The sequence below is a fragment of the Balaenoptera physalus genome, assembly GCF_965194825.1.
Source record: "Balaenoptera physalus genome assembly, chromosome: 3".
Lineage (NCBI taxonomy): Eukaryota > Metazoa > Chordata > Mammalia > Artiodactyla > Balaenopteridae > Balaenoptera > Balaenoptera physalus.
Genome location: NC_138890.1, coordinates 130,018,999 through 130,046,617, shown reverse-complemented (window position 1 = coordinate 130,046,617; position 27,619 = coordinate 130,018,999). Strand labels below are relative to the sequence as shown.

Genomic DNA, 27,619 nt, shown 5'->3' with positions numbered 1-27,619 from the left:
CCACATGCCACGGAGCAACTAGGCCCGTGAGCCACAACTACTGAGCCTGCGCGTCTGGAGCCTGTGCTCCGCGACAAGAGGGACCGCGATAGTGAGAGGCCCGCGCACCGCGATGAAGAGTGGCCCCCGCTTGCCGCAACTAGAGAAAGCCGTCGCACAGAAACGAAGACCCAACACAGCCAAAAAAAAAATTAAAAATAAATAAATAAATAAATAAATAAAATATTTTTAAAAAAAAAATCGTCTTTAAGCAGTTATTGTGTCTAATTATACTTGGTATTTTAATAGTAGAAAGTTTTAAGAAATTTACAAATGATGTCAGTGTATGTTTTTTATTAGTAAATGTTAATTAAATGTTAATTTGTCAGTAAATGTTAATTATTGCTTCAGATAATTATTAAGAGTTCAAACACTGAAGCAATATTACCCAATCAGACTTGACCACCCTGTACATTCTTTAGAAAAGTCTTAAAATCTTTTCTAAGTAACAAAAAGCTTTTAAAGGATTGGAGTCTTTTAGGCCAAACTCGCATATGCACAAAAACCCAAGTTTAATAAATTATGCAGAATCGGTAAGCAAGAAGGCTGATTTCATTTTATATTTTCCTCTGTGCCTCATATTATGGTCTGTTTTCAGATCTCATGTGAAATAGTTTTCAGTCACGTGATTCTAATCTTCAAAACAGCTTTCCATGGTTTGACTTAGTTGTTTTTTTTCTTAATAACTGAGTCAAATACACCTGATTCTAAAACAAACATACATAAATAAAGATATCAGTTAACTAGAGATAAACTGGACTCATGCATGGGCTCTCAGAAAGTCAGAGATTGCATTTTATCCCAGCCTAACTATTTTTAGCAATAAACTGCTCTGCTATCATGGTAAGTTATCACCGTTGCCAAGATCCTTCAAAAGGTCACAAGTTCCTAGTGGAAACAGTAAGCAAAAGGCCTCTTTATTCCCATGTTGGATTAGCCTTACAACTGATCAAAATAAAACTACTTCAATTTAAAAAATCAATTACAGTTTAGTTATTTCTTATGAAAATAATCTTTAGTCCTCTTTTTTTTTTTTTTTTTTTTTATTAAGTAAGTCTTTGTTTTACTAGACTACTCAAGAAGACCACCATGTTATTACCATCAGAGAGATGCTGGCAGTAATATGTAAAACTTGCGGGGGCTGGGAGAGCGAAGAATAACTTCCGTTACATTCTCTACAAGAGGCTCCGAATGCTATGAGCGTTCTCAGTTCTGGCCAGGAGCCCCAAAAGAGGTATTATAAAGTGAGTAGACCTAGCCAAATACATATATTATTTTTTATTTTGAAATAGGCACAGTTTATGGAAAATATAATATATTCTAGATCCTTGAAGCAAACGATTCACATAACAGTTCTCCAAGATGGAATTTACAAAAACTGTAAATAGATTTTTAACTAAATCCTAAATTCACTAGAAATGATGGAACTTATGTAGCAACACAAACATGTACTAAACAACTGAAAGTGACATTTTTTATTAGGCTATTACCCCTTTATCCCATTATTCTTCCCATTTTATTTCTTCAAATTGAAAGTTTGAGCATTAAGGTTAAGTAGACACTGAAACACAAAAAAGTCCATCAGAAGTTACTCATTACATCGTTAAAGTAGTGAATATATCCTCCACTTATTCCAGGCAGTGTATTTTTTCTATGAAATTCAATAATAAATGCATTCCCAAGTTGATACAAATAAGCAAATTCTCTGTTTATGAATGTGGTACCAGATCCCAAATTTCAACTTGAATACCCAAGAGCAAATAATTTCTCTAAGGCTTGATAATCATAGTTTATATTTTACAGTAATTTGTTCGTGTGGAAGACCTGATATGCAATGATGTCAAGGTATTATACTTTTTTGCAGGTATACAGTGTTAAGAAGAAAGGAAATGCAAGAATGATTCCAAATGCCATAAAATTAGAATATCCTATGTCTCACTCTGAAGTGAACACTTCAAATTTAGGCAAATACTATGATGATGGCTAGACACACAGCTGAATTGCCTCTTAATACTTACTTTAGCAGGTAATAACACTCTTACTTTACTCCAGGATTTTAACATTTGCAGGTTTTTGCTCTTGAGGGTAAAAATAAAGATATAAGTTGATACAGCCATGCCCATTTAGTAAAGAGCCATTTTAACTGATTCCTCTTTTAATCATGATAAAAGATTTTTGTGACATTCCAAACATGGGAATATTTAGTTTCCTCTTCTTGTACATAAACAGTTCACAAATACTGGCTCTTTTTAAGTTATATTTCCTATAAAAAGGTACAGAAACTCTCTTCTAGAGGTGGGAATCAGAATCAAGCTCCTGGACAACACAAATGTTAAGTCATGACCCATATGTCTATTACATTTGCTAGACCCCAGATATGACTTCCCCAAAGGCAGATGCAGGAACACAAAGATGTGTGAGAAATCAGAGTGATGAATGGCTGAATTTCATCACCATGCTCATACATGTGGTATATTCAACCTTAAAAAATTGCTGTATTGCTCTCAGATTTTCTATACGGAAGACTCACTTGATAAATTCCTTATCATAGTCTCTCAGAGCACTGATAATCTATAGCATATTTTCTACTCATCATACCTACAAATAAAAGCAATTACACATAAAAATTAAAAATACCTTAAAAATCATACCTACAAGTAAAGCAAATACATGACTGCATCCACAGAGCTTCAAAGAAATACTTTGTTTTCATCACTGCTGCAAATTTTTTGTGGGAATTTGTGGGAAATGCAATGAAAAAATCTTCAGCAGATATCTGTAGACAGTGACCAGAAGAAACTGGAAGTGAATTCGGCAAAATGCTAGGTCAAGACAATGAAAACACTGCAAATCAAAAAGAAATTTGAGATATTAAATTTTTAGAAAGCATAGGCTGAAAAATAACATGTGAGCTTATAAGTAAGATCTAAAAAGTGCACATAAAAATATAAAACAGTGGGCTTCCCTGGTGGCGCAGTGGTTGAGAATCTGCCTGCCAATGCAGGGGACAGCGGTTCGAGCCCTGGTCTGGGAGGATCCCACATGCCGCGGAGCAACTAGGCCCGTGAGCCACAACTACTGAGCCTGCGCGTCTGGAGCCTGTGCTCCACAACAAGAGAGGCCGCGATAGTGAGAGGACCGCGCACTGCGATGAAGAGTGGCCCCCGCTTGCCGCAACTAGAGAAAGCCCTCGCACAGAAACGAAGACCCAACACAGCCAAAAATAAAATAAATAAATAAATATTTTAAAAATATATATATATAAAACAGTGCTCATTGGGAGACAATAAGCCATCTTAGCGAGGAGCCTGGGCTGTGCAGTCAGAAAGAGCTGGTTGTGACTGCCTATTATGTTACTACTTACAAGATGGGTAGTCTTGGGGAAGTTACCCAGTCTTAACTGAGTCTCTGTTTCCTGAGCTGTAAATGGATATAAATTCCATAATAGCGGATATAAGCATTTAATAGGAAACTAGACATACCTAAAGGGAAAAGTGCTGAAAAGGAAGAAAGACTGAAGAAATTATCCATAATGCAGCTCAGAAAGACAAAACTACGGAAGCTAGAGGTTAAAACAGAGGATAGAAAAGATCTAAAATAGTTTAATTAGAGATTCAAAAGCAGAGTTGAGATTGTGACAAAGGCAATATTTAAACTGATAAAAGACTTCAATCCTCTTAAGAGGCCCCACAAATCCCAAGTAGAATAACTGTTTAAAAAGCACATCATGTAAATTAGATACAGCATCATAAACTGCAGACCACCAAAGATGATGAGAAAATCTGATAAAGCAGCCTGCCAAAAAAAGATACAATATCTGCAGAGGAATGACAATTAGAGTGGCAGTTGACTTCTCACCATAACATCAGAAACCAGCTACCAAAGGAATGATAACTACAATGTACTGAAATAAAATAACTATCAACCTAGAATTCTACATGCAGCAGAAATACCTTTAAAGAACGAGGGCATTCCTTATACTGAATGTACACTTAAAAATGGTTAAAATGGCCAATTTTATGTTATATATATTTTACCACAACTTTAAAAAATTTTAAATGTCACATACCAAAAACCATTTAATTATGGTGCTAACCACACTTTAAAGGGGTTAATTGTATGGTGTGTGAATTCTATCACAATGAAGCTGTTTTAAAAAAGAATAATAGCAAAATAAAATGTTTTCAGGCTAACAAAAACCAACAAACCCTTACTAAAGATAAATTCTAAAGAATGTACTTTCAGAAGGAAAAAAAGTGGTAAAGTATGTAGATAAGCCTATTAAACAAGGACTGTATGTAATAACATGTTATGAGGCTTAAAAACAACAAAATTAAAATATATTACAACAATAATATCTAATTTGGGAGGGTGTTCTTAGTGCTTTCAAGTCCCTGAAGAGTCTGAGGAGGGTTAAAAGGTAATGACTAACTTTAAACTTTGATAAATTAGCATGCAAGATGTAATTTCTAGGGATCCAATAAGATTAGAAACAGAGTGTTTAAGTTTCAAATTAGTAGAAGAAAACATGAAATTATTTTTTAACTCCAAACAAAGGCAAGAAAGTGGAGACAAAGTGTTAGAAAATTCAATAAAGATTTATACCAAAATATAAAGTAATTATATTAAATACAATTTGTCTAAATGTTACAATTAAAAATAAAGATTATCAAGTTGGCTTCTTAAAAAAAATATTCCAACTGTATACTGTTTATAAGGTACAAAACTAAAATATAAGAATGCACAAAGATTGCAAATAAATGCATCACTAAAGATAAGGAGTGATTTTCACAGTGGTTTAAAAAAAAGCAAAAGAGGGAAGCATGCAGGGATGTAGGGAAGAAAGAAGTATAAACTGTATTGTATCTATTGATTCATAACAAATCACCCTAGATTAAATGGCTTAAAGCAACAAATATTATCTCATATTTTCTGTGGGTCCAGAATCCAGAAACAGTTTAGCTGAATCTCTCACAGGCTACAATCAAGGTGTCAGCTAAGGCTGCCTTCATCTCAAGGCTCAACTAAGGGAGAATCCACTTCCAACATCACTCACATGGGGACTTCCTTGGTGGTCCAGTGGTTAAGACTCCACGCTTCCACTCCAGGGGGCGTGGGTTGGATCCCTGGTCAGGGAACTAAGAATCCTGCATGCTGCGTGGTACAGCCAAAAAAAATCAAAACCGAAACAACATCACTCACATGGCTGTTGGCAGGCGTCAGAAGATCCACTTCCAAGATCACTCATACAGCTGCTGGCAGGCCTTCTGTCCTCACTGGCTATTCAGCAGAGATGTCAGATCCTTGCCTGAGGGGCCTCTCCATAGGGCAGTTCACAAGAGGGAAGCTGGCTTCCCTCAGAGGAAGCCCGGAAGAGAACAAAGGGTCAGCAAGATGGAAGCCAGAGTCTTTGTGATCTAATCTCAAAAGTGATATCCCATCCCTTTTGCCATATTCTACTTGTTAAAAGTGTGTCATGAGATCCAAGGTCACACACTCAAGGAGAGGAGATTACACAAGGGCATAATCACCAAAAGGCAGGGATCACTGGGGACATTTTAGATGCTGTCAACCACAGAAATGAAAAACAAAAAGTGTCATTGTTTGCTTATTATGTGGTGAATGCAGAAAATCCAGAAGAATCACACTAGATATTTAGAGTGAATAGGAAAGTCTAGCAAGCTTGTTGGGTACAAAAATCTGTACACAAAAATCAGTTTATACTATATATAAGCAACAAACAGAAAATGGAAATTTAAAAATAACCCCATTGGACTTCCCTGGTGGTGCAGTGGTTAAGAATCCACCTGCCAGTGCAGGGGACAAGGGTTCGAGCCCTGGTCCGGGAAGATCCTACATGCCATGGAGCAACTAAGCCCGTGTGCCACAACTACTGAGCCCACATGCCACAACTACTGAAGCCTGAGCGCCTAGAGCCCACGCTCCACAACAAGAGAAGCCACCGCAGTGAGAAGCCCAAGCACCGCAACAAAGACCCAATGCAGCCAAAACTTAAATAAATAAATAAAAATTTAAAAAATAAAATAAATATAGAAAAAAATAAGTAACCCCATTTACCATAGGAGCAAACAGTTAAATAATAACTGTTGACGCTAGGGATGGGTTCTATTATCTTTACCTTTTCATATATTTGAAAATTTTGGGACTTCCCTGGTGGTCCAGTGGTTAAGACTCCACGCTTCCACTGCAAGGGGCACAGGTTCAATCCCTGGTTGGGGAAGTTCCGCAGGTCATGCAGCACGGCCATAAAAAAAAGAAAAATTTGATATTAACTTTTTTTTTAAGTATCAAATATCTGGAAACAAATCTAATAAAAGATTTGCAAACGTTTACAGAGAAATTTTAATTTTTTTCTCATTTATTCTAAACAAACGGAGAGATAAAGCATGTTCACGGACTAGAAGACTCAATATCATAAAGATTGCAATTCTCTCCACATAGAGTTATAAGTTCAATACAATCAAAATCAAAATCTCAACTCTGTGTGTGTGTGTGTGTGTGTGTGTGTGTGTGTGTGTGTGTGTGTGTAGCCTGACAAGCTGATATTAAAATTAGAACAAAAGTGAAAAAAGTCCAAAAAAATGTGGGAAAAGTCTTCAGCCATATTAATAACACAAAGTAAAACCATAATGAGATGCCATTATACATCCACCACACTGACAATTCAAACTGACAACAGCAAGTGTTGGTGAGGATGGTAAGTAACAGGAACTCTTATACACTGCTGATGGGCTGTGAATTGGCACACTCACTTTGAAAAACTGGTTTTATCCACTCCTCAATTTCACATGTAGGTGGTGGTTATGTTTTATGATCTCTCTATAAGTATGTGATATTTAACAATAAAAAAATAACCTTAAGGGAAAAAAAAGAAAACAGTAACATATATTCCCAAAGATAAGCCACAGAAGAGGAGACTCTGGAAAGTAAATTCTACCTCAGGGAACAAACAGAGCAGAAAGTAGATTTATTATTTGCTCTAAACAGAATTCCAAGGCCTAAGAATAAAATCCTGAAACACTAAAAATCTCCCATTACTTTCCACACTTGCATGATAAGGGGTACTCATACCAGTAGGAATACTTCTTTCCGTCTTTGAAGAGGAAGTCCACTGCAGGAGGCATTCTGCTACAAAAGAACAGAGGTGGGTCTCAAGTGCAAGGAAAATTCAGTCCAAAGAGCAGAGCAAGCCAATTAGTGAGTGTTGCTCTTAGCTTTTTGGGTAATCACTCTCAAAAGAAGCATTCCACCTGCTCCATAATTTAAGTGTACCACTATTTGCAAGAGGGAAAAGCAAAGGAAAAGAAATGGACAAAGCACCTCCTAAAGTCTAGTACAAAAGCCCAAAACTCACTTCTTATTTTATCATAGAAATAAATGATTGATGTGAGAACATTAGTTAAGGCAATGACGTTTAGCATCTGAAGATGCTCTCTGACTGACCTAAATATATATATTCTTTTTTTTTAAATTTTATCTATTTATTTTATTTACTTTTGGCCGCATTGGGTCTTAGTTGCCACACGCGGGATCTTCGTTGAGGCATGTGGGATCTTTCACTGCAGCATGCGGTCTCTTCGTTGTGGTGCGCGGGCTTCTCTCTAGTTGTGGTGCACAGGTTCCAGAGCGCATGGTCTCTGTAGTTGTGGCACACGGGCTTAGTTTCCCCGTGGCATGTGGGATCCTAGTTCCCTGACCAGGGATTGAACCCACGTCCCCTGCGTTGTAAGGCGGATTCTTTACCAATGGACCACCAGGGAACTCCCTGACCTAAATAAATGCCAAAAAAGAAACACCATGTACAGTATTAAAAAGAACAGTATTTATTTACATTCCATTTACTTTCAAAAGGATGAGGAAGCTGGAGAAAATGTATTGATACTTATAAGGGAAGTAGTCTCATTTTACTTAACCCATTTGTGTTTTTCATGAAACAACAAAGATTTGACTTAGAATCACAGGGCTAGTGAGACCAAAAGAATTTATCCAGTTCAATTTTCCATCTTTAGCCAAGACTGAAATTATACCACTGCAGGCAGATGAAAATCTACTTCACTTACAAGTAAACACTAACTAATATACACATCATAAAAGAACTAGCTTTCATAAAATCTGTCATAGCACCCAACAGATCTGCAATAAAAGACACAGCCATTGTAATAAAGAACAATAAGAATCTTTGTGCAACAGTGAAAAACAATTTACACAGCAGAAATCACAACTGGCTATTAGGTCAACAGCATCACAGTAACAGTACCCAGTGTCATTCTTATTCAAACATATACACTATTTTTCAGTCTTGGTTATCACAAAGACATCAGTAACTAGGATGTACACACAAATATTTTATAAACACCATAGGAAACAATAAAAAAATGAAAATACCCTTAAATTTTGTAACAAATTTAAAACATGTTAACTTTACCACTATATATTTGTCTCATTATTTTTAATTGGTTTGCACACTTTAAAAACAGCATTGAGTTTTATAAAAATACTGATAATGGCTCAACATTTTTTGAAGTCAGGAAATCTTTATAATTCAGTAGTCTGTGGTTTATGTGCTTGTTTCTTCCAACACCATAGTCCTCTAACCACCTATTTACTCAAAAACAACAGCAACAACAGAGGTCTTTAACAGCTATCCAAGTATTACATCCGAAAACTTCTAGTTCTTTGAAATGGTTGGAAGGGGTTTTTTAGTGCCCACATCAGCAGCTGTGGTTTTGCTTTAGGTTTTTCAGGAAACAGAAGTGCTTCACTTTCTGGTGTAGGAAATCGTTCTTGGTAGACTTCAGGATAGGACTTTTGAAACTAAAAAAAAAAAAAAAAAAATCCAAGAAGTGTCAAAAAAACAAATAAAAGTCAATAAAATTGGGCACTGTAATTTTAAAATAAGCTTCCGATGCAATAGTTCCCTATTTTTGTTTTGTTTTAATGTTTACTGCTTTTCATCAGAAAAGAAAATAAGAAGAAAACAGATCACAAGTTCACTTCAACACAAATCCATTTCTTTTTGTTAAATCATTGGATTGCACTTTCAATAGATCAGATTCATCTTTAATTTGATCTAATCTTCCAATAAACTCTTTTTAGTCATACTTCTTAAAATTTCTCCCCTGCCAACTATAAACACACCTCCCTTCTAAAATATTCACAAGTAATTCTGACTTATGTTCTACACAGTCAAAGAAAATCTGGGCCCAACAACATTTCCCCATCTCCCTGCTTCTCCAGCTTAGCCCCACCTGCTTCTACCCAAATGGAAGAGAAAACATGCTGGTATACATTACTTTACAAAAAGCTTACAGAGAAGCAATATGTTTTTCCTTTGATCATCACCACTGAACTCTTCTCCAAAATTACTCTGAGAAAAACATGATGGGAATCTAGAACCCTTGTGCTTTGTGTATAATCTTATGTGGTGTGATCAGATATCAAGCTATACAGGATTCAGTCTTTAAAAATAAACAGCATTCACTTGCTCTTGAATCAATACTTTAAAAATGATCAAGGTAGGACCTGTGCAGAAGGGGAGAGGCAGCACCTCCAAAGGAGGGCCTCTGGAGCGTGCAGTTCCAGAGTTCGGAGCTGTGTGGCTGACAGGGTCTTGGTGCTCTGGTCGGGTGTCAGGCCTGAGCCTCTGAGGTGGAAGAGCCGAGTTCAGGACATTGGTCCACCAGAGACCTCCAGCCTCACATAATATCAAATGGCAAAAGCTCTCCCAGAGATCTCCAGCTCAATGTTAAGACCCAGTTCCACTCAATGACCAGCAAGCTACAGTGCTGGACACCCTATTCCAAACAAATAGCAAGACAGGAACACAACCCCATCCATTAGCAGACAGGCTGCCTAAAATCACAACAAGGTCACAGACACCACAAAACACACAACCGGACGCAGTCCTGCCCACCAGAAAGACAAGATTCAGCCTCATCCACCAGAACACAGGCACCAGTCCCCTCCACCAGGAAGCCTACACAACCCACTGAACCAACCTTACCCAATGGGAGCAGACACCAAAAACAACGGAAACTACGAACTTGCAGCCTGCAAAAAGGAGACCCCAAACACAGTAAGTTAAACAGAATGAGAAGACAGAGAAATACACAGATGCTCCAGGTGAAGGAGCAAGGTAAAAACCCACCGGACTAAACAAATGAAGAGGAAATAGGCAGTCTACCTGAAAAGAATTCAGAGTAATGATAGTAAAGATGATCCAAAATCTTGGAAATAGAATGGAGAAAATACAAGAAATGTTTAACAAGGAACTAGAAGAACTAAAGAGCACACAAACAATGATGAACAACAAAATAAATGAAATTAAACATTCTCTAGAAGGAATCAATAGCAGAATAACTGAGGCAGAAGAACAGATAAGTGACCTGAAGATAAAACAGTGGAAATAACTACTGCACAGCAGAATAAAGAAAAAAGAATGAAAAGAACTGAGGACAGTCTCAGAGACCTCTGGGACAACATTAAACACACCAACATTTGAATTATAGGGGTCCCAGAAGAAGAAGAGAAAAAAAGAGGGACTGAGAAAATATTTGAAGAGATTATAGTTGAAAACTATCCTAATATGGGAAAGGAAATAATCAAGTCCAGGAATCGCAGAGAGTACCATACAGGATAAATCCAAGGAGAAACACACCAAGACACATATTAATCAAATTATCAAAAATTAATACAAAGAAAAAATATTAAAAGCAGCAAGGGAAAAGCAACAAATAACATACAAGGGAATCCCCATATGGCTAACAGCTGATCTTTCAGCAGAAACTCTGCAAGCCAGAAGGGAGTGGCAGGTCATATTTAAAGTGATGAAAGGGAAAAACCTACAACCAAGATTACTCTACCCGCAAGGATCTCATTCAGATTCAATGGAGAAATTAAAACCTTTACAGATGGGCAAAACTAAGAGAATTCAGCACCACCAAGCCAGCTTTACAACAAATGCTAAAGGAATTTCTCTAGGCAGGAAACACAAGAGAAGGAAAAGACCTACAATAACAAACCCAAAACATTTAAGAAAATGGGAATAGGAAAATACATATCGATAATTACCTTAAATGTAAATGGATTAAATGCTCCAACCAAAAGACATAGACTGGCTGAATGGATACAAAAACAAGACCCGTATATAGGCTGTCTACAAGATATCCACTTCAGACCTAGGGACACATACAGACTGAAAGTGAGGGGATGGAAAAAGATATTCCATGCAATTGGAAATCAAAAGAAAGCTGGAGTAGTAATTCTCATATCAGATAAAACAGATTTTAAAATAAAGACTATTACAAGAGACAAAGAAGGACACTACATAATGATCAAGGGATCAATCCAAGAAGAAGATAGAACAATTGTAAATATTTATGCACCTGACATAGGAGCACCTCAATGCATAAGGCAAATGCTAACAGCCATAAAAGGGGAAATTGACAGTAACACAATCATACTAGGGGACTTTAACACCCCACTTTCACCAATGGACAGATCATCCAAAATGAAAATAAATAAGGAAACACAAGCTTTAAATGATACATTAAACAAGATGGACTTAATTGATATTTATAGGACATTCCATCCAAAAACAACAGAATACACTTTCTTCTAAGATATACAGATTGCCAACAAACACATGAAAGGATGCTCAATGTCACTAATCATTAGAGAAACGCAACTCAAAACTACAATGAGGTATCACCTCACACTGGCCAGAATGGCTATCATCAAAAAATCTACAAACAGTAAATGCTGGAGACGGTGTGGAGAAAATGTAACCCTCTTGCATTGTTGGTAGGAATGTAAATTGATACAGCCACTATGGAGAGCAGTATGGAGGTTCCTTAAAAAACTAAAAATAGAACTACCATATGACCCAGCAATCCCACTAATGGGCATATACCCTGAGAAAACCATAGTTCAAAAACAGTCATGTACCACAATGTTCATTGCAGCTCTATTTACAACAGCCAGGACATAGAAGCAACCTAAGTGTCCATCAACAGATGAATGGATGAAGAAGATGTGGCACATATATACAATGGAATATCACTCAGCCATAAAAAGAAACGGAATTGAGTTATTTGTAGTGAGGTGGGTGGACCCAGAGTCTGTCATACAGAGGGGTAACTCAGAAAGAGAAAAACAAATACCGTATGCTAACACACATATATGGAATCTAAAAAAGAAAAAAAAATGATTCTGAAGAACCTAGAGGCGGGACAGGAATAAAGGCACAGATGTAGAGAATGGACTTGAGGACACGAGGAGGGGGAAGGGTAAGCTGGGACGAAGTGACAGAGTAGCATGGACATATATACAGTACCAAATGTAAAACTGATAGCTAGTGGGAAGCAGCCACATAGCACAGGGAGATCAGCTCGGTGCTTTGTGACCACCTAGAGGGGTAGGATAGGGAGGTTGGGAGGGAGACACAAGAGGGAGGGGATATGGGGATATATGTATATATATAGCTGATTCACTTTGTTATAAAGCAGAAACCAACACACCATTGTAAAGCAATTACACTCCAATAAAGATGTTAAAAAAAAAAAGATGTTAAAAACAATTTTTAAAAAAGAAAGAAACTGGTGGGTGTGTTGAATAAAAGAGACTTATGAGACAAAAACAAAAACAAAAGCAAACAAACAAAAAAAAAGATCAAGGTATGTATACCTGAAACTAACACAACATTGCAAATCAATTACACTTCAAGTTTTAAAAAAGATCAAGTTAAACCTATGCTGAGTTGAAAACTCTTCTCTGAAACCCTAGGCTGTGTTGTTTAATGAGAACTAAAAACTTTTAGTGATGCCTGAAGCAAGAAGTCAATTTGATAGTGGCTATGTAAAACCAAAGACTCTTATTAAATTCTGGACATTTTACACCTGTGAATTCAGTCTCATTTGCCTTTCAAAAAAATCCAGAGAAACTGTCCTCATTTGACAGCTTCTCTGAATTTAAAGTAATTGCTCCACTAACTCACATCATACCACACATCAAAACCAAGGACAAATATTAGAGAATAGTTTCATAAATGAAGAGATCAATAATGGTAAAAGATCTACATTGGAGAATAAAGATCTGGAAAACTGACCATAATTGTGTAAATTAATATATGAAATCAATAATTTACTTTCAAAACTGCTCTGTCTCAGAAGATGAGATTCGTATGAAACCTATTAAAATAGAGAATAAAAAGAAAAAAAACAACATAAGAATGGTAGGGAGAAGAAATGACTTGTGAAGAATATCCTTTTTACCTGCTTCAATTTTTTCTTCTTTTCTTTACTGGAGAGTTTGGCATCTGTGATGACTTCCTCCAACAACGCTGCCAGAGGTTCCTGAGAGCCGTATGCTCTTTGGTATTCAAATTCCTCTGGGCTAATTTGACGGCAAAATGATGGAGCAGACAGAGTGATATCCATATCAGCTCCTGGGTATTTTATCTGGGGCAAAGGGATTATTAGTGAAAGCGCATTTTCAAATAAATTTCAAAAATTAATTCACATCGTAGATCTCCTAGCAGGAATGATATGACATTCAATTTGGGGAAAACTATATTGAAAAGTAAAAAGTGTTTCCATAACTTCAAAAAAAATTCATGTAAAGCCACAGTTTCGCATATGAGTTTTTGCCTTTTTAAACCCCAAAGCCATTTTCATAAACAAAAAACCTTGTACTCCCTTCTAATAAGATCTGAAATTTATACACAAACTGAACATATTGACTAGAACGATTCCAAACACACACGATGAACTATGTAGGTTCTTCCCACATCTAAAGAGTCTGTTCCTCCCTCCCTTGGGCACTGACAAAGGTACAAGTTTAGCTCAGCTGCTGTGTAGAGGGAAGTACTGCACCCATCTCCAAACATGTTCATAGCATGAAACTAGTGAAAACGAATGCACAGACACTACAGGTCAAAAGGCAGAAGGGTGAAATAAGAGGGAAAAAGGTAACAAGATCTATAAATAAAAGCATCGATTAAAAATACTTAATTTCATCCAAATCAAAACTACAATGAGATATCACCTCACACCAGTCAGAATGGCCATCATCAAAAAAATCCACAAATGATAAATGCTGGACAGGGTGTGGAAAGAAGGGAACCCTCCTACACTCTTGGTGGGAATGTAAATTATTACAGCCAACTTCACAGCACGAAAGTTCCTAAAAAAACTAAAAATAGAGCTACCACATGAACGCGCAATCCCACTCCTGGGCATATATCCGGAGAAAAACATGGTCCAACAGGATACATGCAACCCAATGCTCATTGCAGTACTGTTTACTATAGGCAAGACATGGAAGCAACTTAAATGTCCATCGACAGAGGAATGGATAAAGAAGATATGGTACATATATACAATGGAATATTACTCAGCCATTAAAAAGAATGAAATAATGCCATTTGCAGCAACACGCATGGACCTAGAGATTGTCAAACTGAGTGAAGTAAGTCAGACAGAGAAAGAAATATCATATGATATGGCTTATATGTGCAATCTAAAAAGAAATGATACAAATGAACTTATTTACAAAACAGAAACAGACTCACAGACTTAGAGAATGAACTTATCGTTACCAAGGGGCAAGTGTGGGGGGAAGGGAGAGTTAGGGAGTTTGGGATTGACATGTACACACTGCCATATTTAAAATGGATAACCAACAAGAACCGACTGTATAGCACAGGGAACTCTGCTCAATGTTATGTGCAGCCTGGATGGGAGGGGAGTTTGGGAGAGAATGGATACACGCATATGTATGGCTGAGTTGCTTTGCTGTGCACCTGAAACTGTCACAACATTGTTAATCGCTATATTCCAATATAAAATAAAAAGTTAAAAAAACTTTTTCAGAGTCCAAGACAAGAGGTTCATCTTCTCAAAAATATAGCACCTACTGTTCTTCTGCAGTGGATAAAATTCCTACCATTACATTCATGTCTTTGGTTTAAGATTTTTCTTTTTCCAGAAGCCACAGTTAAAAATAAATGTGTTAAGAGAATACAGAAGAGGAACCAAGATGGCGGAGTAGAAGGACGTGCTCTCATTGCCTCTTGTGAGAACACCAGAATCACAATTAGCTGCTGGACCATCATCGACAGGAAGACACTGGAACTCACCAAAAAAGATAACCCACATCCAAAGACAAAGGAGAAGCCAAAATGAGATGGTAGAAGGGGCACAATCACAGTAAAATCAAATCCCATAACTACTGGGTGGGTGACTCACAGACTGGAGAACACTTATACCACAGAAGTCCACCCACTGGAGTGAAGGTTCTGAGCCCCAGGTCAGGCTTCCCAACCTGGGGGTCCAGCAACGGGAGGAGGAATTCCTAGAGAATCAGACTTTGGAGCCTAGTGGGATTTGATTGCAGGACTTCGACAGGACTGGGGGAAACAGAGACTCCACTCTTGGAGGGCACACACAAAGTAGTGTGCGCATCGGGACCCAGGGGAAGGATCAGTGACTCCAGGGGAGACTGAACTAGACCTACCTGCTAGTGTTCGAGGGTCTCCTGCAGAGGCGGGGGGTGGCTGTGGCTCAACGTGGGGACAAGGACACTGGCAGCAAATGTTCTGTGATGAACTCCTTGGCGTGCGCCCTCCCAGAGTCTGTCATTAGTTCCACCAAAGAGCCCAGGTAGGCTCCAGTGTTGGGTTGCCTCAGGACAAACAACCAACAGGGAGGGAACCCAGCCCCACCCATCACCAGTCAAGCGGATTAAAGTTTTACTGAGCTATGCCCACCAGAGCAACAGTCAGCTCTACCCACCACCAGTCCCTCCCATCAGGAAACTTGCACAAGCCTCCTAGATAGCCTCATCCACCAGAGGGCAGACAGCAGAAGCAAGAAGAACTACAGTCCTGCAGCCTGTGGAACAAAAACTACATTCACAGAAAGAAAGACAAGATGAAAAGGCAGAGGGCTATGTACGAGGTGAAGGAACAAGATAGAACCCCAGGAAAACAACTAAATGAAGTGGAGATAGGCAACCTTCCGGAAAAAGAATTCAGAAAAATGATAGTGAAAATGATCCAGGACCTCGGAAAAAGAATGGAGGCAAGATCGAGAAGATGCAAGAAATGTTTAACAAAGACCTAGAAGAATTAAAGAACAAACAAACAGAGATGAACAATACAATAACTGAAATGAAAACTACACTAGAAGGAATCAATAGTAGAATAACTGAGGCAGAAGAACGGATAAGTGACCTGGAAGACAGAATGGGGGAATTCACTACTGCGGAACAGAATAAAGAAAAAAGAATGAAAAGAAATGAAGACAGCCTAAGAGACCTCTGGGACAACACTAAACGCAACAACATTCGCATCATAGGGGTCCCAGAAGGAGAAGAGAGAGAGAAAGGACCAGAGAAAATATTTGAAGAGATTATAGTCGAAAACTTCCCTACCATGGGAAAGGAAATAGCCACCCAAGTCCAGGAAGCACAGTGAGTCCCATACAGGATAAACCCAAGGAGAAATACACCGAGACACATAGTAATTAAATTGGAAAAAACTAAAGACAAAGAAAAATTATTGAAAGCAACAAGGGAAAAACAAATAACATACAAGGGAACTCCCATAAGGTTAACAGCTGATTTCTCAGCAGAAACTCTACAAGCCAGAAGGGAGTGGCATGATATACTTAAAGTGATGAAAGGGAAGAACCTACAACCAAGATTCCTCTACCCGGCAAGGATCTCATTCAGATTCGATGGAGAAATCAAAAGCTTTACAGATAAGCAAAAGCTAAGAGAATTCAGCACCACCAAACCAGCTCTAAAACAAATGCTAAAGGAACTTCTCTAAGTGGGAAACACAAGAGAAGACAAGGACCTACAAAAACAACCCAAAACAATTAAGAAAGTGGTCATAGGAACATACATATCCATAATTACCTTAAACGTGAATGGATTAAATGCCCCAACCAAAAGACACAGGCTTGCTGAATGGATACAAAACCAAGACCCATATATATGCTGTCTACAAGAGACCCACTTCAGACCTAGGGACACATACAGACTGAAAGTGAGGGGATGGAAAAAGATATTCCATGCAAATGGAAATCAAAAGAAACCTGCAGTGGCAATACTCATATCAGATAAAATAGACTTTAAAATAAAGAATGTTACAAGAGACAAGGAAGGACACTACATAATGATCAAGGGATCAATCCAAGAAGAAGATATAACAATTATAAATATATATGCACCCAACATAGGAGCACCTCAATACATAAGGCAACTGCTAACAGCTCTAAAAGAGGAAATTGACAGTAACACAATAATAGTGGGGGACTTTAACACCTCACTTACACCAATGGACAGACCATCCAAAATGAAAATAAATAAGGAAACAGAAGCTTTAAATGACACAATAGACCACATAGGTTTAATTGATATTTACAGGACATTCCATCCAAAAACAGCAGATCACACTTTCTTCTCAAGTGCACATGGAACACTCTCCAGGATAGATCACATCTTGGGTCACAAATCAAACCTCAGTAAATTTCAGAAAATTGAAATCATATCAAGCATCTTTTCTACCACAACACTATGAGATTAGAAATGAATTACAGGGAAAAAAATGTAAAAAACACAAACACAAGGAGGCTAAACAGTACGTTACTAAATTACCAAGAGATCACTGAAGAACTCAAAGAGGAAAGCAAAAAATACCTAGAGACAAATGACAATAGAAACACGACAATCCAAAACCTATGGGATGCAGCAAAAGCAGTTCTAAGAGGGAATTTTATAGCTATACAAGCCTACCTCAAGAAACAAGAAAAAACTTAAATAAACAATCTAACCTTACACCTAAAGGAACTAGAGAAAGAAGAACAAACAAAACCCAAAGTTAGCAGAAGGAAAGAAATCATAAAGATCAGTGCAGAAATAAATGAAATAGAAACAAAGAAAACAATACCAAAGATAAAAAAAACTAAAAGCTGGTTCTTTAAGAAGATAAACATAATTGATAAACAATTAGCCAGACTCATCAAGAAAAAGAGGGAGAGGGCTCAAATCAATAAAATTGAATAGAATGAAATGAAAAAGGAGAAGTTACAACAGACACCACAGAAATACAAAGCATCCTAAGAGACTACTACAAGCAACTCTATGCGAATAAAATGGAAAACCTGCAAGAAATGGACAAAGTCTTAGAAAGGTATAACCTTCCAAGAATGAACCAGGAAGAAACAGAAAATAGGAACAGACCAATCACAAGTAATGCAATTGAAACTGTGATTAAAAATCTTCCAACAAACAAAAGTCCAGGACCAGATGGCTTCACAGGTGAATTCTACCAAACATTTAGAAAAGAGCTAAGAGCCACCCTTCTCAAACTCTTCCAAAAAACTGCAGAGGAAGGAACACTCCCAAACTCATTCTATGAGGCCACCATTACCCTGATACCAAAACCAGACAAAAATACTACAAAAAAAGAAAATTACAGACCAATATCACTGATGAATATAGATGCAAAAATCCTCAACAAAATACTAGCAAACAGAATCCATCAACACATTAAAAGGATCATACACCATGATCAAGTGGGATTTATCCCAGGGATGCAAGGATTCTTCAGTATACACAAATCAATCAATGTGATACACCATATTAACAAATTGAAGAATAAAAACCATATGATCATCTCAATAGATGCAGAAAAAGCTTTTGACAAAATTCAACACCCATTTATGATAAAAACTCTCCAGAAAGTGGGCATAGAGGGAACCTACCTCAACATAATAAAGGCCATATACGACAAACCCACAGCAAACATCATTCTCAATGGTGAAAAACTGAAAGCAGTTCCTCTAAGATCAGGAACGAGACAAGGATGTCCACTCTCACCACTATTATTCAACATAGTTTTGGAAGTCCTAGCCACGGCAATCAGAGAAGAAAAAGAAATAAAAGGAATACAAATTGGAAAAGAAGAAGTAAAACTGTCACTGTTTGCAGATGACATGATACTATACATAGAGAATCCTAAAAATGTCAACAGAAAACTACTAGAGCTCATCAATGAACTTGGTAAAGTTGCAGGATACAAAATTAATGCACAGAAATCTCTTTCATTCCTAAACACTAATGATGAAAAATCTGAAAGAGAAATTAAGGAAACACTCCCATTTACCATTGCAACAAAAAGAATAAAATACCTAGGTATATACCTACCTAGGAAGACAAAAGACCTGTATGCAGAAAACTATAAGACACTGGTGAAAGAAATTAAAGATGATACCAACAGATGGAGAGATATACCATGTTCTTGGATTGGAAGAATGAATATTGTGAAAATGACTACCCAAAGCAATCTACAGATTCAATGCAATCCCTATCAAATTACCAATGGCATTTTTTACAGAACTAGAACAAAAAATCTTAAAATTTGTATGGAGACACAAAAGACCCCGAATAGCCAAAGCAGTCTTGAGGGAAAAAAACGGAGCTGGAGGAATTAGACTCCCTGATTTCAGACTATACTACAAAGCTATAGTAATCAAAACAATATGGTACTGGCACAAAAACAGAAACATAGATCAATGGAACAAGATAGAAAGCCCAGAGATAAACCCACGCACCTATGGTCAACTAATCTACGACAAAGGGGGCAAGGACATACAATGGAGAAAAGACAGTCTCTTCAGTAAGTGGTGCTGGGAAAACTGGACAGCTACATGTAAAAGAATGAAATTAGAACACTTCCTAACAGCATACACAAAAATAAATTCAAAATGGATTAGAGACCTAAATGTAAGACCGGACACTATAAAACTCTTAGAGGAAAACATAGGAAGAACACTCTTTGACATAAATCACAGCAAGATCTTTTTTTGACCCACCTCCTAGAGTAATGGAAATAAAAACAAAAATAAACAAATGGGACCTAATGAAACTTCAAAGCTTTTGCACAGCAAAGGAAACCATAAACAAGACGAAAACACAACCCTCAGAATGGGAGAAAATATTTGCAAACGAATCAACGGCCAAAGGATTAATCTCAAAATATATAAACAGCTCATGCAGCTCAATATTAAAAAAACATCCAAAAATGGGCAGAAGACCTAAATAGACATTTCTCCAAAGAAGACATACAGATGGCCAAGAAGCACATGAAAAGCTCCTCAACATCACTAATTATTAGAGAAATGCAAATCAAAACTACAATGAGGTATCACCTCACACCAGTTAGAATGGGCATCATCAGAAAATCTACAAACAACAAATGCTGGAGAGGGTGTGGAGAAAAGGGAACCCTCTTGCACTGTTGGTGGAAATGTAAATTGATACAGCCACTATGGAGAACAGTACGAGGGTTCCTTAAAAAACTAAAAATAGAATTACCATATGATCCAGCAATCCCACTACTGGGCATATACCCAGAGAAAACCATAATTCAAAAAGACACATGCACCCCAATGTTCATTGCAGCACTATTTACAATAGTCAGGTCATGGAAGCAACCTAAATGCCCATCGACAGACGAATGGATAAAGAAGTTGTGGTACATATATACAGTGGAATATTACTCAGCCATAAAAAGGAAAGAAATTGGGTCATTTGTTGAGACGTGGATGGATCTAGAGACTGTTATACAGAGTGAAGTAAGTCAGAAAGAGAAAAACAAATATCGTATATTAACGCATGTATGTGGAACCTAGAAAAATGGTACAGATGAACTGGTTTCCAGGGCAGAAGTTGAGACAGAGATGTAGAGAATAAACGTATGGACACCAAGGGGGGAAAGCCGTGGGGGGGTGGGAATGGTGATGTGATGAATTGGGCGATTGGGATTGACATGTATACACTGATGTGTATAAAACTGATGACTAATAAGAACCTGCTGTATAAAAAAATAAATTAAATAAAATTCAAAAACAAAAAAAAATTTTTAAATAAATAAATGTGTTGCCAAGAGGGGTTATTCCATGAAGAACATTCCATGTCTCAGCATCAGTTTACCAGGTCATTTAGAGACAACCCAAGAGAAACAGACCAGAACCACAAGGAAAGGAGGACACACACAACACTTAATTTTTATTTGAACCAAGAATTCTGGAAAAAGTAGAAAAGGGCCAGAATAAAGGGTGAGGCCCAGGTAAAATGTGCCAGCCGAAGCCTAGGACATGAGAAAAACACAAGATATCTATGATTAAAGGGTACAAGAGGAAGAAGAGGGTTACAGACAAGGTCAACAGAAGGTTGGTGTCAAAAACAATGCTGACCTCACTGTTTATCTATCCCAGGATCAGCCCTGAAACTGCCCCAAAACAATTCACCAGAACAGTCCAAGTAACACTTCGTTTTCAGAAAGGTACCACCCTCAATGTGTTATGACGGAGGGGCTGAGTACCCTGTGTGAGAGAAGAGAGATCTATAGGCTTTGAGCACTAAAACAAACAATTGTTTGGCAATTCTAATGAGTGTGTACTTCTAAGAGAGAAAATGTAACTGGACAGTTGGGTGGTTACTGATTTTATTCAGGGCCATCACAGGTCATGCTACTCTGCGGTTAAGTTAATCATCACTCAGCCTTCTGATCTTCAGCTGACAGTGAAGGGCTCACAGGGTTACGTTCCTGCAATACACGCCTGTGCCATGTGAATACACAAGCCCAGCAAGGATGCAGAGCAACGGAGTCACTGCTATCACTTTTCCTTACAGAAATTCAGTAAAAGTATTTCTTTTCATTTTTATGTTTTTTTTTAAGTTTGGCTCATAAAGTATCAAGGGGAGGTGGGAGATTAAAAGAACAGTAATATTACACTTTTCACCCATTTAAATGGCAAAGGTATGTATGTTAATAATAATACCCAAAGTAGTCAAGGGTGTAAAGAAATGAACACTTTCTTATACCAACAATGGGAATGTAACTTGGAACAATCACTCTAAATGGAAATTTGACAATATGCAATCAATGTTTAACACACATTCATGGTCTTTGACCATGAAATGCCACTCCTAGGAATTTATTCTTAGAAAGTAATCACAGATGGACCAAAAAAAATCTAACTATAAAAATATTTACTGTTATAATGTTTGTAAAATAGAAAAAAAATGGAAACAATATAAATATCAACCAAAGAAAATCATTTAAATAAATTATGGTATATTCATATTATGGAATATTATGTTACCAATCATAATGATATTGTGAAATATATAACAATAATGTTGATAATAATAACAGCAGCAGTACCAAATGAGGGCTTACTATGTGATAAACATTATTCTAAGCACTTTACATGTCTTAAGCCATTCAATCCCCAAAATAGCCTTAGGAGGTAGCTATTAACTATTGTTATCCCATTTTACAGATGAAAAACAGAGATGGTGGGGCAGATGCTAAAGCAGAGAGTCCTTATACAACATGCCAAGGTCACATGGCTAATAAAGGGCACATCAGAAATTCAAACACCATTTAGTCTGTGCTCCTGGCCATTCTGGGTCAATCAAGAATATTTAATGATGTGGAAACTTCTTCTTGTTGTATTGTTAAGAGAAAGTAAGTTATAAAAGAGGAACAAAGGAAGGAGGGAAAGAAGGAAGGAAGGGAGGGAGAGGGGGAAATAGAAAAGACTTAACACTGACTGAACATTTAGAGTTACTCTGATATTTTTTAATGTGTGTTTTCTCTATTTTCCAAATTCCTTCAATGTATTAGGTGATAATTACCAAAAAATAGGAAAATTTTTTATTTTAATTTTTAAACTGCACACTGAAAACAGATGGTTATTTACTTTAATGATACTTTGGGAGGTAGCAGCTCACTGGTCCTTAATTGTGGAGCCTCAAAAAATGCTTAAGGGGAAAGAGGGCCAGTCATTCAGGAGACAAGCAGACCTGCCTGCCTTTAACCAACGTTTCTGCTCCTGCAGGCTGACAACAAACCCTTCTGGGGGGCCCACGTGATAGTAATACATTACATTTCTTTTGCATCATTTTATTATAATGACTGCAATGACAAAAACAATAAATACCTTTCAAAAAGTATCTGCCATATGACAGACATTTTTGCCAGGGGTTTTACAATGTAGTATCTACTCTTTACAACAACTTCATCGAGTAGGTATTGACCATTTTAACACTTGCAGAAACTAAAATCCAGAGGGCTTAAGGGACTTGCCCAAAGCCACATAACCAGGAAAGTGGGGAGCCAGGAGTTTGGCCCAGGTCCTTATGGCTCTGAAGCAGGGTTCTTCTACCACACCATGTTTTACAGTGAAGCAGTATGGCATAGTAGTTAAGAGCACTGATTCTGGAAAACGATTTTATCAATTTGAATCCTAGCTCTGTGACCTTGGACAAATTACTTATGCTCTCTGTGCCTCGGCTTTCTCATTCAAAAAATAGTACCTAGGTGGCAGGGCTATTATGAATCAAGACTTTATTGCACATAAATCACTTCCATCAGGAAGTATATGTAGATTCTGAACAAACTCATTTTAGGAATTTGCAACCAAAAGTATGCAGCATTGATCAACACAACAAAACCTAGTGGACATTCCACAAATTTTCAAAGATAATAACAAACATGTGCAGTGCCTACTATGTGCCACGCCCGGTTATAAGCACTTTGCACAAATTAACTCACTCAATCTTCAAAGCAAAAAATGCCAAGAAGCCTAGCAAACTTACATAACTTTCTACTGGCAATTTTATAATTATAAAATTATATTTATATAATTATAATAATATATTTAATTATATTAAATAATATACATAATTATATAATTATAATATCCCTTCCTTTACCTGGACTCTTCGTAGATGGGCCACACGCTCCTCTATGGAGGTCTGCAAGGCCAAAGGGACTTTCAGAATCTCTTGGTAATTGTCCATCAGAAACGTCATCAACCTAGCAGCTAATAAATCATCCAAGTCCACTTCATCTTTGGAACACAAGATGCAATGGGAAAATGTCTGAACCATCTAAAAAAAAAAAAATAGGGGGTAGGGAGGGTGAATTTTTAAATAAACACAGATGAGGTTTTTTCCCTACTCTGAACTGAATGCCATCTAATTTGCAAAAAGCAAATGTGACCAGTTAGTGAGAAATGGCCCACAGCACAGGGTGCACATCTCACCTGGCACCTGGCCACACGTGGTCATCTCAGATGGGCTGATCTTCTCATCAACCAGCATGAAGAGAATGTGCGTCACATCTCACAGAGACTTAGCAGAGATGCTTGTCTGAGCAGTTTTTAAAGGCACCCCCTTTTATAGATGGTTTTAAATATATATATTTAAACAAATTCTGAAAATTATTATCACCATCACAACTTGGATCATGTAGCACTTTTAAGTTAAAAGTACTTTATAGCCATTTAGTCTAATAATATCCTAATTTCATTATTGTCTTATTTCGTTGTTTTTTTAAAAAAAAAATTTTGCTAGCACAATCTATGTGCCTCAACGATTAGTTTTTCCTAGTTAATTGTTATTTTCTTCAGGATTTTGTATGTACATTTGACAATCACCTTTGAACAAAACCATCAGAAGTGCATTAGGTGATGAAATACAAAAAATATTATAGCAGTTGTTTCCATAGAATTCATTTGAACTAATCCATTCTTAATGCAATCCTTTAGATGGACTTTTTTTTCCTTTTCCTGCTAATTTTATTGTTGACAATCTTATTTCAAAATCTATAAGCATGTAAATGAAACAAGTCAGGCACAGAAAGACAAATACTATACGATATCACTTATATATGGAAACTAAAAAATACAAGAAACTAGTGAATATAACAAAAAAGAAACAGACTCACAGATATAGTGAACAAACAAGTGGTTACCAGTGGGGAGAGTGAAGAGGGGAGGCACAATATGTGGAATCTAAAAAAATGGTACAAATGAACCTATTTACAAAACAGAAATTGAGTCACAGATGTAGAAAACAAACTTATAGGTACCAAAAGGGAAAGGGGCAGAGGGATAAATTGGGAGATTGGGATTGACATATACACACTACTATATATAAAATAGATAGCTAATAAGAACCTACTGTATAGCACCTACTGTATCTATTCAACACTCTGTAATGACCTATATGGAAACAGAACCTAAAAAAGAGTAGATATATGTACATGCATAACTGACCCACTTTTCTGTACAGCAGAAACTAACACAACATTGTAAATCAACTATACTCCAATTTAAAAAAAAAGAATTACAAACTATTATGTATAAAATAAGCTACAAGGATATATTATACAGCACAAGAAATATAGCCAATATTTTATACCAACTATAAGTGGAACATAACGTTTAAAAATTGTAAATCACTATATTATATGCCTGCAACTTATATAATATTGTACATCAACTACAATTTTTAAAAACCTATAAGCATGACATCATGTAATTCTGTTTAATAAGACTTCATTTCATCAACATACTGCAGATGATACTTTCTCTTCACTCACATATATGTACAGAGGGAGAGACACACACAGAGACTCTTTATTTGGAGACTAGGGACCCCAGGGGATCTGTGAGTGCCTTGAAATCGTATAGAAAATTTTACACATGCATTCTTCTGGGGAATAGGCACAAAGTTTTCTTCGCTTTTCAAAAACGTCCATTAGCCCACCTACCCATCCACCCACCCCCCAAAAAAGGTCAAGAATCACTCTACTGGGTGCTGATTTGTCCTCTGATCTTATGCCACACCTCTAAAAGTCGAACAGTGGACCCTCAGGCATACACAATGGTTCACCAACATATGGAAAGGATGTACATCCCAATGAAACATCAATTTTGCTCTAAGATATTTTTTGAGGAAAATTAATAAATTTTGCTAGTAAATAATTCCAAACCTAGACCCTATTTTAAAACATATGCTGACATGACAAAGTAGAATTCAAAATTAGCCTATGTTTTTAAGCAAAACTGAGAATATATTAAGAAATATCCTCACTCATGGACCCTTAGATCATACCCTGAAAGATACACATTCTTTCCTTCCAAGTTGTCTGGTCTAACTCCATATTTTACTTCTTCCCTCTTTAATCCATGATATATGCTGCATCTTCTCTTACTGGTTATAGTAACAAAGGCTTTGCGACCCTTTTTGTCCTGGAGGAGAGAATGCTGTTTCTTGACAGGCCAGTAATCCTTTCTGTCCATGCTTCCTTCTCTTTGTGTTGACAGCAGGCAGGATGCAGCAGCTATCTCTACACGCAGTGTCTACCCCTACTCACTCTTTACTTTTCATTATGTTCTTTAAGTCACTAAGACCAAAAGCACAATACCAGTCTGGGTGGATTCCAAGCCATGGCTCTTTAAGCGAGCCTGCCTTGTACCTTCCTCTGGTTGCCAAGCTAGTAAACTTTACTCAAGTGAATTTTAACCCCAAAACTCCAGTCCTCTTAGATGTCAGAAATCAACCTACCAGTGTTCGGGTGCCAAAGCCATCACACAGTGGTGGCATCTCCTTATTTAAGCAGATCCTTGCCATCATCCTCATCAACAGCTGTAACTTTCTTCTATTTTCAGGAGGCAGGAGGAGGCAGCAAATTTGAAATGCTTCAATGGCCATTTCCTCTTTCTGTAACAAACCTGATTTAGAAAAAAAAAAAAAAAAGGTTCTAATCCTTTAAAAACCTATAGGCTACCTAACTCTATTATGTTCACATTTTTACAAAACATGCATTACTAAAATTATATAAAGCATGTTTGCATGTGCAATTATACTGGGCTAACTGACATAGATCCACTGTCACAAATAAGTATAGAAAACACGAACCACCAACTAGCGTTGGCAAATATATAAAACAAATACAGCCATTTCCCCCTCCCACACCCTGGACAGATACAACTAAATTTTCATAGCATTCTTTCCCTCTGAACCAAGAGCAGTCAGGTTAAGCCTAACTTAACTCTCAACACTCTGTAAGAGGTCCAAGACAGCATGAGCAAGAACATGAATGCGCCATCGCTGCCCTGAAATTTCCCCTTTTGTACTATTTCCTCATGAGGAGCATGGTCACCATCCTGCATGACTCTCATAGACTAAATAATAGGACTAATGCTGTTAGAGTCGTTCTGGTGCCTAATGGCTCTGCTTCTTTCTAAATAATACATTCCTCCCACTTAAGCTACTTTTTCTAGCTAAGTGTGATGATTCAATTGTGTTACATGTCATCCCTCCTCACCCAATATCATTTTGCTAAAAATTAGGGTATTCTAATATTGTGCTCTCTTCAACCATATTTGTCTCTGGACACACACACCTCCAAGCCTTCTGAAGAGATGAGACTGCTTTCACCGATTTATTGGTTCATATCCAACTTTTTCAAGTTCCAACTAGTCTCTGCTTGGAGACAAAACCATCTTTTATATTCAGTAAATATTAACTGGCCATGTACGATGTGCCAGGAACAATGCTAGGTCTCAGAAATATAAAAATATGCCAGGTACCTTCCTTTAAAGAGCTTATGCACTGTGAGAAGGAGAGGCCCATAAAAAAGTAAGTAGCAAAATGTGAGAGGTGCTGCAAGAGACATGTGCAACAGGCA

At 37.2% G+C, this 27,619-nt stretch overlaps 1 protein-coding gene across 2 annotated transcripts in view; it reads right to left on the bottom strand.

Moving 5' to 3' along the window:
• Nucleotides 1–27,619, bottom strand: part of DEPDC1B (DEP domain containing 1B) — a 252,342-nt gene that overhangs the window by 133,416 nt on the left and 91,307 nt on the right. The window contains exons 8-13 of one of the 2 annotated variants that reach the window (XM_082457292.1): nt 26,494–26,660; nt 23,854–24,030; nt 13,332–13,517; nt 7,132–8,874; nt 6,179–6,268; nt 243–2,883 (exon numbers count right to left, since the gene is read on the bottom strand). In XM_082457292.1, coding sequence (XP_082313418.1) covers nt 8,713–8,874; nt 13,332–13,517; nt 23,854–24,030; nt 26,494–26,660 — 692 coding nt within the window. In that variant the 3' untranslated portion in view covers nt 243–2,883; nt 6,179–6,268; nt 7,132–8,712. Of the gene's footprint in view, nt 1–242; nt 2,884–5,095; nt 8,875–13,331; nt 13,518–23,853; nt 24,031–26,493; nt 26,661–27,619 lie in introns of those variants that run through there. The other variant, XM_082457291.1, reaches the window with a different exon arrangement.